This window comes from Ranitomeya imitator, chromosome 4 (assembly GCF_032444005.1).
Source record: "Ranitomeya imitator isolate aRanImi1 chromosome 4, aRanImi1.pri, whole genome shotgun sequence".
NCBI classification, from domain to species: Eukaryota; Metazoa; Chordata; class Amphibia; order Anura; family Dendrobatidae; genus Ranitomeya; species Ranitomeya imitator.
Genome location: NC_091285.1, coordinates 480,594,281 through 480,606,922, shown reverse-complemented (window position 1 = coordinate 480,606,922; position 12,642 = coordinate 480,594,281). Strand labels below are relative to the sequence as shown.

Here is a 12,642-nt window from a genome sequence, read left to right as displayed (position 1 = left end):
ATGTTTCGGCGAGTGTGTTTTGCGAAATGGTATTCCCTTACATCATCTCTGCTTTGTTCAACTATCTCCAAGTCCGCAGTCTTCCGTCTGAGAACAGTGCGACTGACCTTCCTTCCTGGAGTCACAGTAGCTACCATCCCTATGCCGTGGAAAGTCCCCTTCCCATCTAACGTGATGATATTATGATCGACGTTGTCCGCAGCGAACAGCAGTGCTGTATCCAGTCTGTCTATGGTACCACCGAGTACATCCTGGCCAACAGAAGCGGCAGCGTTTTCCTCGAATCGCAGAACTTCCGAATATGATGAGCAATATCCAATGGCTGAGAGACTGTCTACAAGAAATCGAGACCTAAAATGATGATGGAGCTGTACTGCTAACCCAAGCTGCAATGGAGCTACTACAGCCCTGGGACGTACAGCCTGAACAACTGAATGTCCAATGCTTGCGACCTTCCTGTGAATGTCCTTTCCAACTAAGAGGGTTTCAAGCAAGCAAAGCAAACTCAGGGGGAGATAATCTAAGGCAGACTGACATTCAAGCGAAGATGTCTTCGGATATTCATCGGTTGAAGATGGGATCTTAGACTTGTTATCGTTCTTGATTAGGTTGGCCGCAGTCTCTATGATGGCTCTCTTCTGGGCTTCTTCATCCATTTCCTGACTACGGAAATAGTCCCTCAGGATTATTATGGTCTTTTCAATGTTACAATGTTAGGCAACCCTTCACACTCTGCTATGAACAGCGAATCGCCATACCTCTCCTCCAGCCTATACCTCAGCCATTTATTACTATAGGCAGCACTGTCTTCTACAAGATGCTCTGTCATTTTCTTTGCAAGATCTGTGACAGTCAGTTGCTCTTCATCGTTGTCCTCGAGAAATGCACACATTCTCAAGAACGCTTGCTCTTGGTCCATGTTCATTGGCCTCCCTACCTTCCGCGGTTTCTTTGTAGTAGATCCACCACCATGATGCATAGGAATTCCATAATTTGTCTGAAAGTTTGTCACATGAACGATGATACAGACAGTCTGCAGCATGTAAATCCTTCCCAAAGTACGCGATTCTCCCTTGAATGGTGATGGCCCAGTCATCATTATGCTGTTTGCAATGTGACATGATGGACCTTACAAATCCATCCGTTTTAACAAAGCTATAGTCATCGAAATCACTACTAGATCTGGTCTTCACCACTTTGTTGTCCACAGAACAAACACTGCATCGTGCTATCATAGGATCTAGTAGACACCCGTGTACCTCTCTTGGCAGGTGAACGATGAACGGAAGTAGCTTTCTTATGCAAGTCTATTTGCTTCTTGTTTATGTAGTTCATACGACATCTCTTGTGCACCACTGCTCCAGTAGCTACCACAGTGCTAACGCCCCTCTCAACACTGGCTTTATTGATCCCTTCAGCTCCTTTTGCACCAATCGCCACTCTCCGTCATCTTCTACTTCATGGCTGCATAAGGGGCAAGTTTCTTGACTTTCCATCATTCTCAGCTCTGTAAAAGAAGATAAATAAATCTTTAAATAATAAATATTATAGTAGTAATTGTAAAAGAAATATGATGGACACTGAAAGGCGAGTCGCATTTAACATTTTACAGCTTTGGCGGCAATATTCTTCGACGTCACATTTGGAACCTTTGTGGTAACCCTATCTTGGTAAACTTTTAGTATGTTTTTCCTTACATGTAATACTACAAAAAAAAACAATAAAACGCTTTCTTGGAATTTGTTCAGGGTAAAGTATTTTTTTTTTCGTATTTTGACTGGACTAGATTCTAACCTTATTAAAATTGTTCAGAAATTTTATATTCAGCTTCTTACCTTAGCCAATAATTTGATATGACTGTCATGTTCTAAAAAAAATTGTCCTTTCACTGAATGTCTGAATGTCCGAGCCACATGTTGGCAGGGGGAATACAATTTTTTTTATTCCTGTATAGTATCCTGTTAAATATTGTAAATTACTAGCTTACTAAAATCATGTCCATCATACATACATGGAAATAAATACACTTTTTTTTCCATTTTGAATTAGTTCAATGAATTTAGAAAAAAACTGTAAATTAGTAGTTGTGCAGTAGTTTACAGCACTGATGTGAATACACATGGATTTTGCGTGTATTTAGTGGCGATATGCTTGACACCAGCTTCTTTGTGAGTGCTGAAATGCACACCTCAATTATTTATTTCATTAGATCTATCTTTTTTCCTGTATAATTTTATATGTCCAAAGAGACCTGATCTTCTGATGTGTGGTTACCGCTCTGATTACAATTGTATGTTCTTTCCCTGCTATAGATGGGAAATCAGAGAGAAGAGTCTGTGAGCCTCAACAACGACCACGCAGCTCTGTCCAGCACAGTGTCTGCTTCAAGCACAGAAATAAACCACAAACCCCAAGACAATTACAGAGGTAACATATCTACAGCATCTTACCTCACCATTATATTAGCAGCTGGGTGATCCTATAACACTGATGTGAATTGGTTTGCCACCAAAAAAACATTTAATCAGAAAAATTTATATAAACTGAGTAAACAAACGGTGTAGTTGATATTAAGATTTGATGTAGAGGGATAGTGGAAAGTCACCGTTGTTCACATTAACTGGTCTTTTTTTTGCCGATGGTGCTTTTATATAAAGATTTTTGGTAATATTTGACAGGCCATTTTTGTTGTGATATTTCTAACACCTAACACTTTGGCCACTTTTTGGCAACCTTTTTGAAAGAATATCTTTTCTTACTTATTGATAATTATGGAAGGGCTTCGTTCTGTCTCAGCAGATACTGTGTCTCTGTGTCAAAACAGAGCACTATCAGTCACATTATCCTATTAGGTGGCATAATGTATTCTATATACTTAACCTTAAGTGGTTGTCCAAGTGTTGGACAAACCCTTTATCAAAATTTTTGGTCCGGATAAAATAAAAAATAAAAATTGGCGCCCTTCCAGCAGTGTCGGCACTCATGGCTCCGGGGCTCTCGTGTGGTTGTTGAGACACGTGACCCCGGCACCCAATCAGCATCAGTGTCACTGTCCCCACCTTAGGACAAATCGAGCATGTAGAGGAAGTCCGGGCTGCAGCTGATCTGACTTACTCTTCATGTTCAATTTGTCTGAAGGCTGATTGGGTGCTGAGGTCACGTGTCACAACAACAGCACAGGAGCCCCGGAGAGCATGAGTGCCGACACCGCTGGCACGGGAGGAGAATATGAGCTTTTTTATTTTATTGGGGCCAAGCATGGGGTATGAGAAGAAGTTGTCCAAGTAGTGGACAACTTGTTTAAGCGTAAGTTTAATTGGGTTGTCTCTTAAGTATTATGCATTTTCTGTGGTTGTATTCATGCGTCTGTACTTTACTTTACCACTCCTTAAAGGCGTTGTCCATTTTCAGGAAAGTGGGCTGCAAACGCTATGAAATTCCTAAGATATCAAACACAGCAGGTACTCTCCCTCCCTGGGTTCAGCGCCAACTCCCCACTGGTTGTCGAGTTTTATTGTTTTGGCTGCATGGTGATATCACATTGATGGTGCACTTCACCACTGAGGTAGAGTTCATGAGCCGCTGAGCTCAGTGATTGGCTGCAGTAGTGATGCAGGCTGTTGACATGGCATCACTCCTACCGCTAAGGCACTGAAACTGGAGCAGTGGCTTGATGCCATGAAGGTGAGTACCTGTTGCATTTGATAATTTAGGCATTTTACAGGATTTTGGGCCCCCTTTCCTGAAAATGGGCAACCCCTTTAAGAAACAAAGTGGTAGTGGTGCTGCACTGCAGCATGAATACAACCCCACATAATGTGTATTTTTTTCAGCTTCGTGTAGCAGCCTATAATTTGATATGGAAAAAATAATTCTTACATACTCTATTAGTGGTTACCTTTAGTTACCGGTAATTAAAAATAAACACCTCTGCAGTCTTCATTCATTCATTAATATTCAGATCCGAAGATATGCAGTTTGCAGACTGATACATATTTCAAGTCTCTTTCCTAGTAATATAGGCTGGAAAGGAACCTTGTGTGTATCCAGTGTACTGTTGTGTTCACTTTCACTTCCGTGTACAGTGTAGATGTTTGTACAACACCCTGGTGAGCCATGGACATCTGTAGAGCATAGTGGGCATGGGATTTCTTTTTCCTCCCATCCAATATGCAGTAACAGCTGACCGCTGCGGGTTTGAGGCTGCATAAGTACACAGCGTCAAACCCGCAGCGATTACTGATGGTCTGCACATACCTTTAAACAATGGACTTAAATTTGCAGTTGAAGATTGTTAATGAAGACTAGGATTTAGGAATCCTAAGATTTAAGATTTAGGAAGCAAATGAACGATAAAAAAATAATCTGAACAAAGGTATCATAGATGTTAATTCTTTTTGTGGGCTTCTCGTGATTTTATACGCTGTAAAAGCTTTATTTGTTCCTTACTTTTCTAGCTTTGCTGTGTATTACATTATTTTAAACACCGGCTTAGAATTTGGTTACATTTGCATTACTTGCTTGTTTTGTGGCAGCATTGTCTGGTGGATTGACTAACCAACCTGTTATGCCGCCCCTTATTGAAGTGAAGTCTGAGCGCAAAGAAAAGGATGAAAATCTACTCGATCATGGCTCTTCAGACGACATGAAGTCAGACGATGAAACATCTCAATCTGATCTAAAAACTTCAAGAGGTAGAACAAGGTAATTTAGAGCTAATCTTGAAGGCCAAGCTATATAGGGCAATGAGTTATGAATTTTGTAGATATCTTGGGTTTAGTTTATATATTGAGTGGAAATAAGATGAGTAAAGATACAGCTAGAAAACATAGGCTTTTTATTATTTTAACTGGTTGAAATGGCAGTCTACGCTTTTGGTTTAATAGCGTATTGGTGCTTTCTAGGCAGAGAAAGATATTTTGTAAATTGGGAGATGAAGAAGAATGCAATAAATCCCCATGTGGACATGCAAACAACTAAAGATGTGCTTAGGTTGTGAAGAGGAAAGCCTTCACAAGCTGCTGGTGCTCCCAATGGAGTTATTAAGAAGACTGCCTGACTACAAGGAAACATAATTAATACATTGTAAATTCTATTAAAATTTTAAATTGGCATTCTCTGAAGTCACCATCTGGACTGGTGTAATGTTTCTTTGCGAACATTATTATTATGTACTCATCTGAACAGTACAGAGAATGTAACAGTAGTCATCGATTTCTGATTAAAGTCCTGGGTTTTTAATTGCTCTTCATAAAATGCCGAGTTTTCGTGTAATCAGACAGTGCAGACTGTCCATATGCAGGTGACTGTTGTACTACGTTGCTGCTATTTAACATATTCAAGGAAATTTTCTTTCACGGTTTCTTACCACAGCAGTATTAATGATGATGAAGACTTAAATCCTGAACAAAAGGTGGAAAGAGAAAAGGAAAGGAGGATGGCAAATAATGCAAGGGAACGATTGCGCGTCAGAGACATTAATGAAGCTTTCAAAGAACTTGGACGCATGTGTCAACTACATTTGAAGAGCGAAAAACCACAGACAAAACTGCTAATTCTACACCAGGCTGTAGCAGTGATTCTGAATCTAGAACAGCAAGTTAGAGGTGAGTTAGTGCCTATATTTGGGGTACACAAATATAAAGTAGACACAATACACATGTAGACAATATATTTGTTTTCTGTTACAGAAAGAAATCTAAACCCCAAAGCAGCCTGCCTTAAGAGAAGAGAAGAAGAAAAAGTTTCTGCCGTATCGGCAGAACAATCAACTGCACATCCGGGAACTCATCCTGGGCTTACTGATAATACCAACCCTATGGGTCATATGTAAACATCAGCCAGGTCAGTCTACTCATGTATTTACACTAGTATGGGCGAATCCTACATGTACCATAAGCAGCAGTTTTACAATTTGGGCTTCATGCTAATAGAAGTTGTTTTTAAAGCACTGTATTAAATCACAAGTTATGAGAGAAGTGATTCTCAGATTACTTGGGTTTAGCCAATAATCAAGAGTTTAATGTTCCAAAAATAATACATGCTGGTCAGTTTTGTAGAATACTAATTAAATCTAATCAGCATGTTTCATACACCCACCTTGACAGTTCATGCATTTATTGTGGTTCATACTCCAGGGCCTTTTTTAGCTATGCAATCTCTTTACTTCCTGCTTTCTGGAAAGGTGGGCTCTCCTTCATGAGTGACAGTTTTGGTGATACCTGAGATGTAGTATTAATATAACTTTAAGGCTATGTGCACACGTTCAGGTTTTTTCGCGTATTTTTCGCGTTTTTTCGCGCTAAAAACGCTATAAAAACTCATTAAAAACGCATACATTATGCATTCTATCATTTAGAATGCATTCTGCATGTTTTGTGCACATGTATGCGTCTTTTTCCGCGAAAAAAACGCATCGCGGTAAAAAAATGAGCATGTTCATTATTTTTGCGGATTTTCTGCGTTTTTCCCGCAATTCTATGCATTTGGGAAAAAACACACCAAAATCGCATAAAAAACGTGGTAAAAACGCATGCGGATTTCTGGCAGAAATGTCCAGTTTTTGTCAGGAAAATTTCTGCAAGAAATCCTGACGTGTGCACATACCCTTAAACTCCGCACAAGTTCTGCTGTAAAATATTTATCCATCAGTGGTTTGTCCTCAAGTGTATACTGCTAACACTATATTTATACAGATGTAATGGGTCATTTGAAAAAGCACATGGTGATTTCTGCAAGATTTACAACTGCCGTATAGTAATCAATGGATTGGAGAGGTAGCTGGGATATTAGGAGTTAACCTTAAAAATAGTCTGGGTGAAATGGTGGATGAGGATAAGGAAAAAGCCAATATGCTAAATGACTTTTTTTCATCAGTATTTACGCAAGAAAATTCCATGGCAGACAATATGATCAGTGATAACAAAAATTCCCCATTAAATGTCACCTGCTTAACCCAGCAGGAAGTACGGCGGTGTCTAAAAATCACTAAAATTGACAAATCTCCGTGCCTGGATGGGATACACCCCCGAGTACTGCATAAATAAAGTACAGTCATTGATAGATCATTATTTTTACTCTTTAAAGACTCCATAATAACAGAGTCTGTACCACATGACTGGAATATAGCAAATGTGGTGCCAATATTCAAAAAGGCGACAAAAACTGAACTTGAAAATTATAGGCCAGTAAGCTTAAAGGGAACCTGTCTCCACCCCAGGCGTTTTTGACTAAAAGAGCCACCTTGTGCAGCACTAATGCTGCATTCTGTCAAGGTGGCTCTTGTAGTTGGGGTCCCTGCCAACGCTGACCTATTCGTTTTTAGAATTTGCCTTTCCTACCTGTAGTTTGTCAGGGGGGCATGTTTTTTCCCCCTGACACAAATGCCTCCCAGCCATCCCTCAGGGCCTTTGTGCGCCGGGCGCTGCCTCCACTTCCTTCATTAATGTCGACGGGGCCTGCGCTGTAAGTTCCCATCATCTGGTGGGAGTCGAAGGGCAGCGCAAACTACGCATGCCCGAAAAAAAAACTTACAGCGCTGGGGACGTTAATAAAGGAAGCGGAGGCAGCCCCCCGGTGCACGGAGGACCTGAGTGATGGCTGGGAGGCGTTTGTGTCAGGGGTGAAAAGACATGCCCCCTGACAAACTACAGGTAGGAAAGGCAAATTCTAAAAACGTATGTTCAGCGTTGGCAAGGACCCCAACTAAAAGAGCCACCTTGACAGAATGCAGCATTAGTGAGGCACAAGGTGGCTCTTTTAGTTAAAAACACCTGGGGGAGTGACGGGTTCCCTTTAACCTCTAATGTGGGTAAAATCCTGGAGGGCATTCTAAGGGATGCTATGCTGGAGTATCTGATCAATTTCTATGAAGAGGTAAGTTCCGGACTGGACCAAGGGAACACGGTGGACGTAGTGTATATGGACTTTTCAAAAGTTTTTGATACGGTGCCACACAAAAGGTTGATACATAAAATGAGAACAATGGGGATAGGGGAAAATAATAATCATTTTTATTTATATAGCGCCAACATATTCCGCAGCGCTTTACAAATTATGGAGGGGACTTGTACAGACAATAGACATTACAGCATAACAGAAATACAGTTCAAAACAGATACCAGGAGGAATGAGGGCCCTGCTCGCAAGCTTACAAACTATGAATATGTGTAAGTGGGTTAAGAGCTGGCTCAGGGATAGGAAACAAAGGGTGGTTATTAATGGAGCACACTCGGACTGGGTCGCGGTTAGCAGTGGGGTACCACAGGGGTCAGTATTGGGCCCTCTGCTATTTAACATGTTTATTAATGACCTTGTAGGGGGCATACAGAGTAGAATTTCAAAATTTGCAGATGACACTAAACTCTGCAGGGTAATCAATACAGAGGAGGACAATTTTATATTACAGGAGGATTTACGTAAACTAGAAGCTTGGGCTGATAAATAGCAAATGAAGTTTAATGAGGATAAATGTAAGGTCATGCACTTGGGTAGAGCAAATAAGATGTATAATTATGTGCTTAATTGTAAAACACTGGGCAAAACCGTCAATGAAAAAGACCTGGGTGTATGGGTGGATGATAAACTCACATTTAGTGGCCAGGGTCAGGCAGCTGCTACAAAGGCAAATAAAATAATGGGATGCATTGAAAGAGGCATAGATGCTCACGAGGAGAACGTAATTTTACCTCTATACAAGTCACTTGTTCGACCACACTTAGCATACTGTGCACAGTCCTGGTCTCTGGTGTATAAGAAAAACATAGCTGAACTGGAGCGGGTACAGAGAAGAGCAACCAGGGTTATTAGAGGACTGGGGGGTCTGCAATACCAAGATAGGTTATTACACTTGGGGTTATTTAGTTTGGAAAAGCGAAGGCTAAGGGGTGATCTTATTTGAATGTATAAATATATGAGGGGACAGTACAAAGACCTTTCTGATGATCTTTTTAATGATAGACCTGAGACAGGGACAAGGGGGTATCATCTACGTCTGGAGGAAAGAAGGTTTAAGCATAATAACAGACGCAGATTCTTTACTGTCAGCAGTGAGACTATGGAACTATCTGCCGTATGATGTTGTAATGAGTGATTCCCTACTAAAATTTAAGAGGGGACTAGATGACTTTCTTGAAAAGTACAATGTTACAGGCTATATATACTAGATTCCTTGATAGGGCGTTGATCCAGGGAACTAGTCTTATTGCCATATATGGAGTCGGGAAGGAATTTTTTTCCCCAATGTGGAGCTTACTCTTTGCCACATGGTTTTTTTTTTTTGCCTTCCTCTGGATCAACATGTTAGCGCATATTAGGTTAGGATATGGGTTGAACTAGATGGACTTAGTCTTCCTTCAACCTTAATAACTATGTAACTCCTCTCCTGGAATGTATCTGTTGTGCACACTTGGGGACTGGGGAGCCAGTAACTGCCTAGCTCCATAGAAACCAGCTGTACACTATGAAAGATAAAAGTTTTCATTGCATGAGAAGAACCTCAGATAGGAAAAGCAAGTCCATTGCAAGCTTGCTTATTTTCATGCTCTCTATCTAAAACAATTTAATAACATGAATTCCCCTTTCATGTAGCATAATCATGTTTTGATTTAATATTACATTAGATCTTCACAACTATTATAATTACAGTGAACAATTTTAAAATTATAACATGGATTATGCATTGGAAATTTTCACTTCTGTATTCTACTACCGATTACCCTTGTATATGTAACTATTGTGTGTTGTATGTTTGGTTATGTTATGTGTGTAATGTAATAGCTGTATTTAACTCGCCAAAGAGTGTACCTGACCGTCATATTTTCTGTTTCAGGACTCGCACTATGAATAGGATATAGAAGGTGACCTTTTCATCACAAGGACACAGACAACGAACATTGACAACACAAATCTGACAGAACAGAGAGCAAATGAAGAGGGGGGACTTGAATCAAGATACCCAAAATTGCAATATGATAAAGGCAAATGCGGAACACCTGCATCAGAAGTTGAACTCTGCTAGCATTTCAGCCCATTTCTGAACATATCTTATTGTTTCAGTGTGTCGTTCCTGCACAATCAGACTGTCCTACTATCTCCACTCCTTGTGGAAGCTGCCTTGTGCCTAAACTGAATTGACAAACGCATTGTATCTACAAATTTTATTTATTGTTAAGGAACTGTTGTAAAGGTCTACGTATAAAAAGAAAAAGGAAAAAAAAAGGGAAAAGTTGGGCTGAAAGTGATAAAGATTTCAGTTGATGCCAGCATTTGTTAGAACTGTTCTCTTGCAGAGAATACAGACAGTGGCGACCTGTGACCCTTTAGCATTCCCAGCATACCTATTAGTGTCTTAAAGAAGAAAGGGAAATGGCTTATTAGGTCATTTTCATTTCTTTTGCCATTTACATAGTTCCAACTTATTGGAAGATATTCCGTGGCATAGCTTTGTTTTATTTTTCTTTATTTTTTGTAATGTTAATTTTGGTCTCTGGTAATCTGAACAGTTATGGTCATAGGTATCCTCCCATGTTACGCTCCATACATTGAATCATGAATTGAAGGTATGAAGAATAGCATTATGTTTTGATATGGCTACTGAAAAGCAATTGTTATGCTGACAAAGGAAAAACAAAAAACTTTTACGCTTCATAGTAAAGCGAACTGTAATGAGGCAAGAGTACGATACAAGAACAGCTACTTTCTCCATATACTATCATAGGGCAGTAAACATTAGCTATTAAGCACAAAGCTAAAATACAAAGGAGACTTGTCAGGCAGTAATTAAGGTAAATTAAATATTGCTGGGTGCGTGAACAAATGTAATTGTATCATGGAACATAAAAGCAATATTTACCATCTTAAAAACAAAAAGGTTGATTTAAAAAAAATAATAATAATTCTTACATTCTGCATCTATATACAGTATAATGCATTGGCCAGTCATTAATTCTGTTATAACAGAACCCTCTCGCCAACATAGAGATCACACCCAATCAGTCTTCCACTATGAGCATGGAGAAAATACACTCACATTCAGAGTTGTGTCCTGGTTTGAGCAAACAGTTTTCCAGATGTTACTGATTCTTCGCAGAACAAAATATATAGGTATAGGTTTCTCTTTTTGACGGATGAATTACATGTTAATGGTCCCTTACAAAGTGAATGAATTAGTGAAGTTAGTGGATCTTACCTTGTGCTGACATTTGCATCCAATCAAGGGACTAGATCTGTGGCCTTGTTCTTTATTTCAGTATTTATCAACAGAGATTGTTGCTTTTGACATGTGAGGGTAATCACGTGCCACTGCCTGGCCTTTTTCTTTTCTTCTATGCTTTTTTTGTTCCTTTTTTTTTTGTGACTATATTAGACTTTGCAGTACGCCCAGAAGCTTTTCTTCATAAAATAGAAAGAAAAAAAAACATTTGGCTTATTTTTCACTGTAGTTAGTCTTTTATACAATATCTTGTAAGAAAATTTCTTGAATTCTAAATATTACTCTTTCTAGATTTTTGAAATCGAAAAAGTTTTCAGTAAAAAGTTTCTTACTTTATTTTACTATATTAGGTAGTAAAAATGTAGGGTTATTTACCATAACCTGTTCATTAATATCAGAAATTTACAATAGCATTTTAAAAGCATAGTAGGGTCCTAGCATACCGTGTAGTACCTATGGAGTATTGTAAGAGCTATTTGTCCAAGATGAAATGCTGATCATCTTGTTCTACAGTTTTCATTGTTGGTCTATTGCAGATTTGTACCCTGTGTCAAACTCAACGTATTGTTGATAAAACTTTCAACCAGCAGCAAAAGTTCAAAATTTTTCTGTCAGTGTAACAGAAACACAATATGTATATAACATTTATGTAGCAATAAATGTGCCATCTTTTTGTAAAAAAAAAAAAAAAAAAGTAAGCCTTTTTTTTTTATAATGCAATGAATTTCAATGTTTCTGAAAGTTTATTTTTTTTGGTTATTTTTTTGTTCCATTGACAATTTTGGTTTTGCTCGGTGATAAACTGGATCTGTGGGAGTCTGGTACTCTTTGTTTTTCATCCAGAGCTGCATTCACAATTCTGCATGGTTCAGAACAATATCTCCCTACATTTTTAACTATTTGCTCTCTGTTAAAAGATGCATTTTAAACCAGTAATATACTGTACCTACTTAAAATATAGTCCAGCCAAGAGAATTTCATCTAAGGAGCATAGCAAACCTGTATCCTGTATTGGATATTGTTAGTTGACCAGCAGCTTGTTCATTATAAAAACAGCACGATAGTACATGGAGCTCTAGACTGTAATGCAGACACTACCTCAAATTATGATGTAAATTCAAATCCTTTTCAAATAAGTGTGTATGTATGTATTTGTATATATATATATATATATATATATATATATATATATATATATATATATACTCGAGTATAAGCTGAGATCTTCAGCCCAAATTTTTGGGCTGAAAGTGCCCCTCTCAGCTTATACTCGAGTCAAGGTGGGTGGCAGGGTTGGCGGGTGAGGGCGCTGAGGCATACTTACCTGCTTCCAGCGATCCTGGCGCTTCCCCTTGCCGTCCCACGGTCTTTGGTGCTGCAGTTCTTCCCCTGTTCAGCGGTCACGTGGAACCGCTCATTAGAGAAATGAA

At 39.1% G+C, this 12,642-nt stretch overlaps 1 protein-coding gene across 10 annotated transcripts in view; it reads left to right on the top strand.

Annotated features, from left to right (window-relative positions):
- TCF12 (transcription factor 12) overlaps positions 1 to 11,888 on the top strand; it is a 440,208-nt gene extending 428,320 nt beyond the window's left edge. For 7 of the 10 annotated variants that reach the window (XM_069765926.1, XM_069765927.1, XM_069765932.1 and 4 more), the window contains 5 exons: positions 2,313 to 2,427; positions 4,536 to 4,704; positions 5,374 to 5,606; positions 5,691 to 5,844; positions 9,830 to 11,888. In XM_069765926.1, the coding sequence (XP_069622027.1) occupies positions 2,313 to 2,427; positions 4,536 to 4,704; positions 5,374 to 5,606; positions 5,691 to 5,833 (660 nt within the window). In that variant the 3' untranslated portion in view covers positions 5,834 to 5,844; positions 9,830 to 11,888. The remainder of the gene's footprint in view (positions 1 to 2,312; positions 2,428 to 4,535; positions 4,705 to 5,373; positions 5,607 to 5,690; positions 5,845 to 9,829) is intronic. The other 3 variants (XM_069765930.1, XM_069765933.1, XM_069765929.1) reach the window with 1 other exon arrangement.
- Positions 11,889 to 12,642: the final 754 nt, after the last annotated feature.